A 15220-nucleotide genomic window follows, 5' to 3' on the forward strand; every position below is an offset into this window, starting at 1 on the left:
GTAGGGAGTGGCAGTTTTCAGTGAGGTCAGAGGCCTGAAGTTGTGCCCTGCCCTCCTGTGCCTCCTCCCTCTGCCTCCATCAAGTTCGACAGTTCTTTCTTTATCTGTTTTACACACTGGGGTTCCTCAGATTTGTTTCATCAAAGGTTTCTATTGCTAAAAACAAGCCTGAGAATCACTGAATTAGGACATGGAAAATAGGATCTGGTGTCAGAGGGCCTGGAGCTGGTGCCTGTCTTGGCACCTGCCATCTGAGGGTCTTTGTGCTAGTATATAAGCCTCAATCCCTTCGCCTGCAACAGGGTCCCAAAGCTGGGTCTACCAGATGACCGCACGGATCAAATCAGTAACACTAAGCCTCAGAAGTTAGGCATGAATATTATCATTCATTATTGTTATTATCATAGGGGCAGCATATGATTAGGCATAAGAGTGGGTGTATCTTGGGGCGCCAGTGTGGCTCAGTTGGTTAAGTGTCCGACTTCGGCTCAGATCATGATCTCACAGTTTGTGAGTTTGAGTCCTGCATCGGGCTCCTGCTCAGAGCCTGGAGCCTGCTTTGGATTCTGTCTCCTTCTCTCTCCACCCCTTCTCTGCTTGCATTCTCTCTCTCCCTTTCTCTCTCAAAAATAAATGAACATTAAAAAAGTTTCTTTTAGGGGCGCCTGGGTGGCTTAGTCAGTTAAGCGTCCGACTTTCGCTTAGGACATGATCTTGCTGTTCGTGGGTTCGAGCCCTGCGTCGGGTTCTGTGCTGACTGCCAGCTCAGAGCCTGGAGCCTATTTCGAAGTCTGTGTCTCCCTTTCTCCCTGACCCTCCCCTGCTCACGCTCTCTCTCTCTCTCTCTCTCTCTCCTAGAAATAAATTAAAAAAGTATTAAAAAAAAGTTTCTTTTAAAAAGAGTGGGTATATCTTACCTCTTCATGGGGTGGGACAGAACTGATATTTAGAATTCAGGTTTGCCCAGCGCAGGATCACACTGGAACATTCCAACTTCGGAAGAAGGAAGAGGAAGAGCAAGAGGGCAGTGACTCACCGACACAAATGCTTGAGATTTGGTGTCGTTCAACTGAAGCTGCAATTTCTTTTCATTGTCATAGACTCCATAGAGCCTCTTGGACCAGGTCTGAGGTACTCTGCTCTTGAATTTTAATGAGCTATACAGAGCGAATATCCTCTGTAAATCCAGGACCAGGCAGCTGCAGTTGTAGAAGATGACACCGAGTTCTTTCATCTGTGAAATTAAAATAGAAAGCATGGGTGCCACGTACGACTGATGGCGTTATTTTCAGAGAAAGAAAATGCACAAGATTAAAGCAGTAGTGACTCCCTCTCTCACAACTGTTATACAGAAGTATGTAGATACAGTCATGTTATGGTGTCTGGAGGCGATACGGTATAAAAATGCTTCAGGGGCGCCTGAGTGGCTCAGTCAATTAAGCGTCTGACTTAGTTCAGGCCATGATCTCATGGTCTGTGAGTTCAAGCCCCACATCAGGCTCTGTGCTGACAGCTCAGAGCCTGGAGTCTGCTTCAGATTCTGTCTCCCTCTCTCTTTGCTCCTCCCCCCTCCTCTCGAAAATAAATGAACATTTAAAAATTGCTTCCATATTTAAGGAGAACTTTGTCTTGCTTTTTTGCATTTGGGATCTTATAGATGAGTTTCCCATATTCATCTCCATTTTTATATCAGCTCTACAGATTTATTCCCTTAAAATACTTTTTCATATGAATCCTTAAATCATGCAGCAGCGTACAGGTTTTCATGGAAGCATCACAGAACGGCTGACATCATGGATTCTGAAGTCAGACTGCCCAGAATTAGGTTCCACTTCTACAACTTTCTACCTGTGTGACTTTGGGCAAGACTCACCGTCTCTGGGCCTCAGTTTCCTTCTTCCATAAAGCAGAGTTAATAGCATTTCCTCCACAGAGCTGCCGTGATGTTTTAAATGGTCATGTGACACCTAAATCTGATTCCATTTTAGAAAAAGCCTCCATCTTGAGAGTGAACTAGGCCCGAACCCAGTCCCAGGAAAAACCGCAGGAAGTAACTAGGCAGCCTGCCCTTAGTTACTTCCCTAGCAACAGCAACAGCCGATCAGTTTAAAAGAGGTGCCTATGTCCCAAGACGTTCCAGTTGGCAGTTTGCGGTCAGGCCAGATGGGTCGAATCAATCAGGTGCTGACAAGACAGCCTGTACCTATCAGGAGGCTGCCAAGCTGGAATGCCCCAAATTCCACTGTAATCACAATAAAAAGCCCTGTGATCACGAGTTCAGGGCTCTATACGATCACTGCTGCGTCGGGGTGCGTTGGAGTCCCTGCTCGAGCTTGTAATAAAGACCCTTTTGTACTTGCATTGGTGTCGGCTCCTTGGTGGTCTCTGCGGACTTGCGAATCGGGCATAACATTGGGGGCTCGTCCGGGATGCCCCAAGATCCCCAGGACCCCCAACCGGAGGTCCAACCAGCTGGTAAGAATCTCTTTCTGTTGTGTTTATCTGTGTAACTCTGGTCTTGAGACAAATCTGTATTAGGCGACCAAAGGTGGTCAAGGCGGACGTGTTGGGGGCCATGGTCATGGGAGACCTGGAAGATGTTCTGGGCTCCTTCTGTATCGGAGGGGACGAAGTGTCCAGTGGACTGCCCCTAACCTGTATTCTGTATTGGTTCAGAGGGGCAAGGCAGGTTGTGCCCACAATCCAACCGAAAGCCTTCGTCCCAGTTCCAGTTTCAGTTTCAGTTTCTTTGCCGCAGCGTGCACAGTGAACTTTGTTATCTGTCTCTGTGTGTGTGTGTCTGTGGCTGTCGGTTGTGTCTGTTAGACTTTTATTATTGGGCGACTGAGACTGACGAGATGGGACAGACACCCTCTACACCCTAGACCTGTTGCTCGCTCATTTCAAGGAAGTTAAAGCTCAAGCGCATAATCTCTCCGTAGAAACTAAAAAGGGAAAGTTTCAGACTCTCTGCACCTCAGAATGGCCAGGCCCGAATGTCGGTTGGCCTCTGGAGGGAACTTTTAACCGGGATACTATCCTCCGAGTAGAACAACAGGTCTCTCGGCCCCACACAGGCCACCCGAACCAGGTTCCATACATTGTAGTCTGGGACAACTTGATGGATGATCCCCCTTCATGGCTTAAACATTTTTTACCTCCCCGGATGCCACCCTCCTCTGCATCGGCCCCTATTTTAGTTACTTCTGAGAAACGGGCGCTGCCCTGAAAGGCTAAGTCCCAACAACCTGAGTCTAAACCCTCGGCTTCTCTTTACCTCATTTTGCAGGGAGAAATGGAGGAAGAGTTGATTTTTCCACTCCCATACCAATCCCCTTTACAGGCCCCTGTCAACGAGGCAGCAGCAGCAGCCCTGCCACAGCTACCACCGGAGCCACCAGCTGGCCCCTTGGTCCCAGCCACGGGACTGAATGGAGGCCCCGCCCAGAGGACAAGGAGCCAGCTCGGCGTGACCCTGGAAGGACTGGACTCCGCTGTCCTCCCCCTGATGCCCGAGGCAATCAGCTATACCACTATTGGCCATTTGCCACTAGTGATCTCTATAATTGGAGATCTCAGAATATTCCCTTTTCTGAGAATCCTAGATCCCTTACTAATTTGTTGGAAACTGTCCTTTTTACTCATCAGCCCACCTGGGACGATTGTCAGCAATCGTTGCAGGTTCTCTTCACCACCGAGGAATGAGAACGCATCCAGAGTGAGGCCAGGAAATTAGTTCCTGGCCCCACTGGGGTCCCCACAACAGAACAGGCATGTATTGACGTGCCCTTCCCCCTCACCCGCCCAGATTGGGACTACAACACAACAGAAGGTAAGGAGCGCCTCCTAGGGTACTGCCAGGCTCTACTGGCAGGTCTCAGGGCTGCAGCTCGCAAGCCCACTAATATGGCCAAGGTTTATAATGTTAGTCAGGGTTCTGAGGAAAGCCCCGCAGCTTTCCTCGAAAGGATAATGGAAGCCTTTTGCTGGTACACTCCCATGGATCCAGAAGCTGAATCCAATAAATCGTCAGTGGCCATGGCTTTCATGAATCAAGTGGCTCCCGATATCTGCCGCAAGCTTCAAAAGTTAGAAAGACGCAGAGAAAAAGTCTCCAAGATTTAGTAGTTGTGGCAGAGAGGGTGTATAATAACAGGGAAAGTGCAGAAAATAAACAAATTAGGCCTGAAAAGAGACAGAACCGGGACCTGGCAAAGATACTGCTGGCTGCCACAGCAGATCCAGACGACTGAATACACCGTCTCAAGCAACTGGCCTCCTTAGAACACGGTAAGGAGGAAACCAAAAGGGATGGGAGAAAACCCCGCGTGGGCCGCAACCAATGTGCCTATTGCAGAGAAGAGGGGTACTAATTCAAGGATTGTCCCAAAAAGAAACCGAAACCTGAGGCCCCCATCCTAGTTATGGGAGAAGACACTGACTAGAGGGGACAGAGTTCAGTGCCCCTCTCCGAGCCCAGGATAACCTTACAAGTGGAGGCAAAATTTACAGATTTCCTGGCCAATACAGGGGCCCAACATTCTGTACTCCTACAGCCTGGGGGCCCACTGTCAACCAAAAGGTCATGGGTCCAAGGAGCGACAGGAGTCAAGCAATACCCATGGACTACCCGAAGAACTGTGGGTATCACACTCATTTATGGTCATCCCAGAGTGCCCCTACTGCCTTCTGGGCTGTGATTTATTGACAAAACTGGGGGCACAAGTCCATTTCTCCCCTGAAGGGACAAAAATGTTAGACCAGACAGGACAACCCATACACGTCCTTATTGTAGGGCTGGCAGACGAATATCGCCTGCATGAGGAACCTCGGCCAACAGAGTTGGACATGCAGTCCTGGCTACAGAGGTTCCCAACAGCATTGGCCGAAACAGGTGGCATGGGATTGGCCAAGCATCAGGCCCCAATCCTTGTCGAACTCAAACCAGGAACCGAACCGGTCAGAGTCCGACAATACCCCATGACCCTAGAAGCCAAAAGAGGGATAATTCCCCACATCAGGTGATTACTGGACTTAGAGGCGTTACAGCCTTGCCAATTGGCCTGGAACACACCCCTGTTGCCAGTTCGTAAGCCCCGCTCTAATGATTACCAGCCCGTCGAAGACCTAAGAGAAGTCAACAAGTGAGTCATGGACATCCATTCCACAGTGCCCAATCCATACACCCTGTTAAGCACCCTTCCACTGACTGATATCTGGTACACCATCCTGGATCTAAAAGATGCTTTTTTTTAGTCTCCCCTTGGCCCCAAACAGCCAGGAATACTTTGCCTTCGAATGGATCGAGCAAGGTACAAATGGACAATTGACTTGGACCCGGCTGCTCCAGGGGTTCAAAAACTCCACCACCATCTTCGATGAGGCCTTACACGAAGACCTGGGTGAGTTTTGCTCCCAACACCCCCAGCTAACTCTTTTACAATATGTAGAAGATTTCTTGATAGCTGCTCAAGACCGAGATGCCTGCCTAACCAGCACTGAACAATTACTCCAAACTCTGGGAGAACTGGGATATCGGGCTTCGGCCAAGAAGGCCCAAATTTATAAAAAAGAAGTCCAATATTTAGGATCTATCCTAAAAGGAGGCAAACGCTGGCTATCCCCTGCAAGAAAAGAAACGGTCCTGAGGATCCCTACCCCCACCAATGCTCGGCAGGTAAGGGAATTCCTGGGATTGGCGAGGTTCTGTCGGCTTTGGATCCCTGGGTTCGCTGAAAGGGCCCGTCCACTCTATGAGGCAACCAAGGAAAAGCCTGATGCCATTTGGATATGGACCGAAGAACACAAGCAGACATTTGACGCCTTAAAATTGGCCTTACTGTCGGCCCCCGCTTTAGGGCTACCAGTCATCAACAAGCTCTTCCATTTATTTATTGATGAACATAAAGGCATTGCCAAAGGGGTCCTCACCCAAACTTTAGGCACCTGGCGCTGGCCTGTGGCCTACCTCTCCAAGAAACTGGACCCGGTGGCATCCGGTTGGCCGCCATGCCTCTGCATGATTGCGGCCGTGGTCCTGCTGGTTAAGGATGCAGATAAATTGTCTATGGGGCAAGAGCTGGCCGTCACCACCCCTCATGCAATAGAGGGAGTTCTAAAGCAACCACCAGATCGATGGCTCAGTAATGCCCACATGACCCATTATCAGACTCTGCTACTCAACCCTACCAGAATTATTTTCCAGGCCCCGACCACCCCAAACCCGGCTACATTGCTGCCTGACCCGGACTTGGAGGCCCCTCTCCATGATTGTGCTGAGATCCTGGCCCGTATTCATGCCACCCGTCTGGATATGCAGGACGTTCTTTTGCCAGATGTGGAAGTCGCCTGGTACACAGACGGCAGTAGCTTTATACATCAAGGACTGAGGTATGCCGGGGCCACAGTAGCATCCACCGAAAAGGTCACTTGGGCGGAGCCCCTACCAGCCGGGACCTCAGCACAGAAAGCTGAGCTAATTGCACTCACTAAAGCTTTAACCCTGGGGCAGGGGAAAAAACTAAATGTCTACACAGATAGTCGATACGCCTTCGCCACCGCTCAAATCCATGGGGCAATTTATAAAGAAAGGGGGCTCCTCACGGTAGAGGGAAAGACTATTAAAAATAAAAAGGAGATCCTAGCTCTCCTCAAAGCTTTATGGCTCCTGAAAAAACTAGCTATCATCCATTGTCCAGGCCATCAAAAGGACATAACTGAGATGGCCAGAGGCAACAATATGTCTGACCGGGCTGCTAAAGAAGCGTCCCTGAAGGGCACCCCGGCCCTGACAGTCAAACTCATAGATTCAGGGGACCCCAACCTACCAGAGACTCCTCGTTATTCACTTGAGGAACGACAATGGATTAAAGGACTGCCTATGACCCAATGCCTTAAGGGCTGATGGAGGTCCTCGGATAACAAAATCATCCTGCCCGAAGAAATGGAAATAAGGGTTCTCTCAAAAATACACCGAGCATCCCACATGGGACAGAGAAGACTACAAGACCTGGTGAGACAGTCACACATTAAAATTAAAGATGCCAACTCCAAAATTGAACAAATTGTCAGCAAATGCAGGCCTGTCAACTGACCAACGCTACCCGGAATCCCCATAATCTTGGAACACGTCTAAGAGGAAGACGCCCAGGGGCCTACTGGGAAACTGACTTCACTAAGGTAAAATGCCGGGAGCCGCGCCGGCCTCTCTGGATGGCAATCACGGCAAGGAAGTGACAATGTTTGCAGCTCCTCCCATGAGAAATGAAAACTGGTATCTCCTTCTGCTACCATTAGCTCATGTTGGATATAAGCCTGCTGGTATTGACCAGGCCTCCCAATACTCCATATCAGACCCATATTCTGAATACAGATACCTCATAAGGAAAAGCATATTCTTGCCTTTACGAAAGAGACTTTAGATGAAAGCTCTATGGGCGATTGTCAAAAGGCTCTTCCTATGGGCCTTGCAGACCCAAGGCTTAGATAATAAAGGGGGTTAAGAACACAAGAGTTACTATTGAGCCTGGTCCCATATCAGAAGAGCCTAATTTATAGTTAAAGTACAGATAAGTACAGAACATAACTTACTAATTGGTGATGTATGGCAGTCCCTTCCTCAAGGCCTACATTCCACAAACACCCTCCCTTACACTGGCAACTGGGATGAGGATAGATAAGAGTAGCTAAAACATAAACCCAGGTGCCAAGATGGACACATTTAGGGCCCCCATGAGGACTTCCACACACAAACCAATTCAGAAACATTCATCCTCTTGAGAGCCAGACAGAATGACTCCTAGCTTATCTATATACAACCTAACCTATATGTTATCCTGTCTTTCACTCAGAGCATCCTGTTATTTCCTTGGTTGTAAATTCACCATGACTGGGATAATTCTGCAACTGATATCACAAAAGACCTCTCATTGTAAGAAATTCTTTTTCTCTGACCTCATATGGTTGTTGAACCTTTAAATAAAGACACCAAAACCGACAGGACAGAGATGCCTGCCTGGTGATCAGAAAGAATCTCGGGGCTCTCTCACTCTCTTTCGCCGACACCGTCCATCCTTCAGGGACCCCTGGACCTGTCGGAGCCGGCGCGGCCTCCGACAGTTAAACCTCGCAGGTATGGCTACCGGTACTTACTGGTCTTTGTAGGCACTTTTTCAGGATGGACTGAGGCATATCCCACCAAACACGAGACTGCACAGGTGGTGGCAAAGAAGCTGCTAGAAGACATCCTACCAAAGTATGGATTTCCTCAGATGATAGGGTCAGATAATGGACCAGCTTTTATGTCCAAGGTAAGTCAGAGCCTAGCCATGACCCTGGGGATTGACTGGAAATTACATTGTGCTTATAGAACCCAGAGCTCAGGACAGGTAGAAAGGATGAATAGAACCTTAAAAGAGACCCTTACCAAATTGGCCCTTGAGACTGGCGATGACTGGGTGGTCCTCCTCCCCTTTGCCCTATATAGGGTGGGTAATTCCCCATATCAAATGGGATTAACTCTGTTTGAGATCATGTTTGGTAAAGCACCCCCTATCATATCCTGCCTACAGCATGAGGCCATTGAGGAATTCGAAGAAGCCCGTTTTTCTGCAAGGCCTCAGAGGCCTCCAATGGGTTCATAAACGTGTTTGGCCTAAACTGCGTGCCCTCTATGAAACAGGTCCACCTCCGGAGCCACACAGGTACCACCCCGGTGACTGGGTCTATGTGAAGAGACACTGCCAGGGCAACTTGGAATCACACTGGAAGGGACCTTATGTTGTGCTACTGACCACCCCAATGGCCCTGAAAGTAGACGGCATTGCTGCCTGGGTCCACTACACCCACGCCAAACCAGCTGACCCGTTTGCCGACAAGGACAACTACCTGGCTCCAAATCTAGATTGGAGGACTGTCAAGGACCCAGAAAATCCACTAAAGCTCAAACTACAGCAGAAAGCATGAACTGGCCTTTAATCTTAGGACTACTAACTGTATGTACTCTGCCTTGTCAGGCCAACCAAAACCGAAATCCTCACCAACCCCTCCAACTAACATGGCAGGTCATTACGCCTAATTCAAATCAAGCCATAGTTACTAAGGCTGAGCCCCATCCACCCGATACATGGTGGCCTACATTTGAATTTGACCTTTGCAGCTTATTTGAACAAGCCCCATTACCTAAACCAGGGACAGGATGGCCAGAAGTCCCTGGGTGTACTCAAACTCGAAACTCCTTCGCCCATACTGCTCTGCAGGAGTTACACGGAATCTGTTTTTATGTATGTCCGGTCCCAGTTTCTAGTGACAAGGCGGCTCAATGTGGGGACCAGTCAGATTATTACTGTCGGGGATGGGGCTGTGAGACCACAGGATCTTGCAGTTGTACCCAGGACTCTCAATCTCTCATTTCCCTCTGGCACATACGCTCAACCACCCTTTGTAACCCTGGCTCTAGATGTAATCCTTTACAATTAACATTCACCGACAAGGGTAAAAAAACTAAGGACTGGGAGAAAGGTCTAACCTGGGGATTAAGACTATATAAATCAGGGTATAATACAGGAGTACTGTTTATGGTCAAGCGGGTCATTGCCCCCTTTCAATCAGGATCAAGAGAGACCATAGGCCCTAATAAGGCCCTAATTCCAATCCGCCCGACCCCCAGGCAACCCAACACTACTCCCATTACTACTAAGTCCATGGCAACCACCATCCTCAAAGAGCCAGAGCCCTTATGGGACCTGATGATCCATACTTTTAAAGTTCTCAATTCTACCAGGCCTGATTTAACCAAGTCTTGTTGGTTATGCTATAATCCCAAGCCCCCCTATTATGAAGGAATAGCCATCCTGGGCCAATATCGCACTTCTAATACGTCCTCTGAGTGCCGGTGGCAGCAGGCAAACACCGGCAGGCTAACCCTGCAGTCTATAATGGGACAGGGCCTATGCATAGGACAGGTCCCGGCTTCACATTCACACCTTTGCAATCAAACTGAACAGATTAGGGATGATGGATACATAATCCCAGAAGACCAAGGATGGTGGGCCTGCTCTACGGGGCTCACCCCTTGTGTACATGGTGTGGTCCTGAACCACAACAAAGACTTCTGTGTCCCGGTCCAGCTAGTGCCCCGAGTCCTCTACCATGCTAATGAAGAAATTATAACATCCCTGACTGGGTCAAGATACCTGATGCGGGTCAGGAGAGAGCCTATCACTGTTCTCATCCTGACCATCCTTCTGGGCCTGGGAGTGACAGGAGCAGGGACTGGTATTTTACCCTTAACAACCCGAAGTAAAAACTATCAGGACTTAAGAATGGCCATAGACGCTGACATCCAGAACCTAGAAAACTCTATTGCCCATTTACAAGAATCCCTGACCTCACTAGCAGAGGTAGTACTGCAGAACAGGAGGGGCTTAGACCTCTTATTCCTCCAACAAGGGGGATTATGTGCTGCCCTCAGGGAAGAATGCTGTTTTTATGTTGATCATTCGGGAATAGTCAAAGAATCTCTAGCTAAGTTAAGAGAAGGCCTGGCTAGAAGAAAACGAGAGTATGAACTGAGCCAGAGTTGGTTCGAGAAATGGTTTAACAGCTCCCCTTGACTAACTACCCTGATTTCTACTTTATTAGGCCCCCTACTGATTTTATTGTTGTTACTAACCTTTGGACCTTACATTCTTAATAGACTAGTTACATTTATGAAAGAACGCTTGGGGGCCATCCAATTAATGGTCCCCTGGTCACAATACCAACATCCCCAAAACATGGATAGGCCTGGTGACCTTGAGCTCCTAGAGAACCCATGATTGGGTCCACAGAAGTCTCAAGAAAAGGGGGGAATGTGCCACCTAAATCTAACTGATTCCATTTTAGAAAAATCCTCCATCTTGAGAGTGAACTAGGCCCGAACCCAGTCCCCGGAAAAACTGCAGGAAGTAAGTAGGCAGCCTGCCCTTAGTTACTTCCTTAGCAACAGCAACAGCCGATCAGTTTAAAAGAGGCGCCTATGCCCCAAGACGTTCCGGTTGGCAGTTTGCAGTCAGGCCAGATGCGGTCAGTACAGACCCTTTTGTACTTGCATCGGTGTTGGCTCCTTGGTGGTCTCTGGGGACTTGCGAATTGGGCACAACAGTCAGTACCTTTAAAGGGCTCAGAAGAGCGCCCGTGACTTGGTACTCACTAAAAGTAGGTTGTCAATTGTTAGTTACTCGTATTAACGCCGCAGAGGCCTCAGGAGGAATACCCCAATACACACTTGCAACAAAGAGACCAGAGGGAGTATTTCTTCCACCTCCCACGATGCAGAGAGGAGGAAAGGAAAGCTCACGAGGGTAAGCAAAACACTTGTCCCAAGTGAGAGATCTTGTCAGCAACAGATTGAGAAGGTAAATGCGGGTTTCTGACCCTTGATCGGACACACCCAGGAACCTAGCAGCACGTGGCTTCATCTGAGTCCAGATTCACTTTGTAAAAGTTACAGATGATTTCCAGTTTAGTCAATGAAGGTGACAAAATAAAATTGGGGTCATAAAAGACAGCACAAAGATACAGGCCCAGGGAGGCGTGAGCGAGGCATGCCCAGGCCCTTCAGACACCTGGGTCTGACTCCTCTCCTACCCCTTCCGCCAGCTCCCCAGTCAGGATTCTACTCAGGAATTCAGAAGATGTCACCTAGGACTCCCTATTACAGCGTGCCATGAGGTTGTTTCCGGGCTCATCATTACCCACCTGGCATCATTCTACCAGCTCCAAAGTGACTGCAGGATAGATCACACACATTATTTAACTTGCTGATGGGTTTGTCCCTCTTTTTTCTCTAATGCAAAAAATAAAGCAATGGGTGTCCTTATCCATTTTATCTTTGTGCACTTGTGCAAGTATTTTCTTAGTATAGATTCCTAGAATTGGATGGACAAGCACAAGGACAATTAGAGGCTAAGGAAGTGGGAGGAGATGGGGTGCCTCAGAGGCTCAGTCACTTAAGCGTTGGCTCAGGTCATGACCTAGTGGTTTATGAGGTGAAGTCTTGCATCAGGCTCTGCACTGGGCCTGCTTGGGATTCTCTCTCTCTCCCTCTCCCTCTCTGCCCCTTACCCACTTGCTCTCTCTCTCTTTCTCAAAATAAATAAATAAACTTTAAAGAAAGTGGGAAGAGAGGGCAGGGTGGACGCATCAGGCATGTGCAAAGGCACTGAGGCTGGTGGGATATAATCAGAGCTGTGTGGCTAAAGCTGAATGAGCTAGGGGAGAATTGTGTGTGTGTGTGTGTGTGTGTGTGTGTGTGTGTGTGTAGATATTGTTTTTATTTTTTCTTTTTTTTAGTTTATTTATTTTTGAGAGAGAAAGACAGAGAGAAAGACAGGGCACAAGAGCAGGGGAGGGGCACAGAGAGAAGAGAGAGAATCCCAAGCAGGCTTTGCACTGCCAGCGTGGAGCCCCATGCAGGGCTTGAGCTCACAAACCATGAGACTATGACTTGAACTGAAACCGAGAGTCGAACAGAAGCTTAACAGACTGAGCCACCAGACACCCCGAGATATTTTTTTCTGGTGGCAGAGGGTAACACCATAGGGTCAGGGATGGCAGATCCTCAGGAGCTTATGAGCTGGGATAAATAGCTTGGCATTGATGCTGAAGATTGGGGGGAAGTAGGCAAGGAGGGTAGGGGTGTGAGCAGGCTGTGAGCTGGAAAGGGCCCTCTGGCTGTGCCGTGGAGACAGAAGACAGGGTGAGGCGGTGAGGGCACAGCATTCAGCCCCCATGCCTTGGTGGAAGGAGGCAGAAAGACTTACACGTTCTTATGTGTTTTCCAATCTCGGAGGCTTCAAGAAATTGTCTAGAGTCACTGCTAATGAAGGCTAATCTTCTGCCAGGTTGAGGAGAGAGCCCAGCCTGCTGTTTGCTGACAGGGTCTCAGGAATATTCAGCTCTGGGTCTGACCCTCACGCTTTTGTACCTTTTTGCAGGTTACATCAACACCGCAACCTTTTCTTCTCCAGGGAAGCCTTTTGCATTTCACATCTTTCTAGTTCAGCTGGTATCATACCCAGGCTCTTTGTCTGGGGTGGGGGGTGGGGCGGGCACGGAGAAGCCGAGGTCCGGCTCCCCTGTGTGTAAGGAGCTGTCCCCAGGACCAGGGCCTCCCAGACTCAGGCAAGGTTAGTGCACATCCAGGGGGCCCAAGTTCTCGGGCGGGGTTTGGCTCATAAAACCTACAAGGGTCTTCCAGCCTTGCCATCTACGGGTTCAAGACATCAATTTCCTGCCCACCTTCACACCGCTTGATCAGTTCCACCAAAGCTGCCTGGAGGGGGAGGACTCATACAGTTTGTCAGGATGAGCTCCTCTCAGTTCCTGCAGGATTGTGGCTGGTGACACTCAAGGGCTTTAAATTCCTGTGAGGCACATTTGCATCTTAATCCAGCAAATTGCTTGTTGAATAGCCTTGGGTAAATTGCTTAATTCTTACATTTCAGCTTATTGTTCAATGAGGACAATACTGATCTCCCAAGGTTTGCAGTTAGAATAATATAATTTTGATAGCTAGTGTTGATGGAGTGCTTAGTTGGTGTGTGTACTGGGTTAAATAGTGCTCCCTCCCTCCAAACTCATTTCTGCCTGGAGCTTGTGAATATGACCTTCTTGGGAAATACGGTCTTTGCAGCTTTGCAGATGCAATCACAATGAAGTCATGCTGAATTATGGTGGGTCCTAAATCTACTAGGACTGGTGTCCTTATAAGAAAAGGAAAATTTGGACAGATGCACAGGGGAGAGGGTTATGTGAAGACAGAGATTGGAGTAACACACCTATAAGCCAAGGAATACTAAGCATTACCAGCAACAGCCAGAATGTAGAAGGAGGCGGGGAAAGACTGTCCCCTAGAGCCTTCCGGAGAGCGAGGGTTTGCCAACACGTTGATTCCGCACTTCTAGCCCCAGAACTGTGAATAAATACATTCTTGCTCTTGGAAGCCACCAAGTTTGTGGCTATTTTTTATGACAGCTCTAGGAACCATACAGGTTGCCTCATTGGCTTTCCTCCTGAAAGTGGGTCAGGTAGATAGTTCATCCCCATTTTACAAGGGGGAAACTGAGGCTTGGGTAATTTGCTCACTGGAAAATTACACAGCTGAGATTTCAACTCGCATCTAACTCAGAAGTCTGCACACCTAACCACTATAATACCCCACTCAGCATGTGGCTTGAATACAATCCTTGATACCTCCTGTTATTAATTTTGTGAAGCCTTTTCTGGCCAACCCACTTCCTGCTTTGTCTAGTACTATACCTGTTGCCTGTTTCTAATGTGGTATGTCTTACACTGTATCATAATTAAAACAAATTATGTGTCTTTTCCCTAAGTGATTCTACAGTCTCTGAAGAGACTACGTCAGGTTCATTATTTGTTTCCAGTGCTGGACTATAAGACTTGCCTAGAAAATGTTTATTGAATGAATGCTTGGCCTTGGAAATGATGGTGGTCAGAAATGGAAACAAGTTTCTTTCTGAATCCAGAAGTGTAGCTCCAGGTTAGCCTAATATCCTCTGATCCCGAGGACATGAATTTAATAAGAATCTCACTTCTGGTACCAAAGGAGCAGAAAACCTGGTGATGGCCATGCCCAGAGATCCCCCCGAAGACTTCCACAAGCATGGCGCTCAGCGGCCAGTGTCAGTGGCAGGCCCTCCGCTGGTCAGTGAGCTAACTGTCTTCTAGATATGCTTCTTGCTCCTGCCAACACAGGGCACAGACATGAGCTTGACCTTTGAGTGCAGAATGCCTTACACAGGTCCACACTGTCCAAGCCCTGATGGAGTCCAAGACAGAATACCATTGAACTTAGAAATCTAGGGGATCCTGTGACTTTTCACCCAAAGGCGAACTCATTGACCATTACTCACTTTTACTATGTTTGGATCTCATTGATGTCCTTTGGTTTTCCCACATCAGACCTTCAGTGTTTTCAGGTTACTTGTTCACACATGACAAACACGTATTTTTGGAGACCTCTGATCAAAGGCCGAAGAAGAATGCCATGCTTCCCTGTCTAGCTCTTTACTCAGGAATAGATGTCTGCTAGTCTTCAAGTGGAGGTTGTGTCCCTTTATTGTAGCTGGGGACAGATTAAAGCAAATAGGAGTTGCTGGGGAACAAATCCACAGCACTCCCCGCCCCCCCCCCCCCCTCCACTCCCCCACCCCTCCTC

At 48.4% G+C, this 15220-nt stretch overlaps 1 protein-coding gene across 3 annotated transcripts in view; it reads right to left on the reverse strand.

Annotated features, from left to right (window-relative positions):
• The window catches only part of PLD5 (phospholipase D family member 5), a 223965-nt gene that overhangs the window by 33236 nt on the left and 175509 nt on the right, over positions 1–15220 (reverse strand). For 2 of the 3 annotated variants that reach the window (XM_077761804.1, XM_077761805.1), the window contains exon 5: positions 1037–1234. The exons of the other annotated variant lie outside the window; for it this stretch is intronic. In XM_077761804.1, coding sequence (XP_077617930.1) covers positions 1037–1234 — 198 coding nt within the window. The remainder of the gene's footprint in view (positions 1–1036; positions 1235–15220) is intronic. 3 annotated transcript variants of the gene reach the window in all.

This window comes from Crocuta crocuta, unplaced genomic scaffold, assembly GCF_008692635.1.
Source record: "Crocuta crocuta isolate KB4526 unplaced genomic scaffold, BGI_CrCroc_1.0 scaffold243, whole genome shotgun sequence".
Lineage (NCBI taxonomy): Eukaryota > Metazoa > Chordata > Mammalia > Carnivora > Hyaenidae > Crocuta > Crocuta crocuta.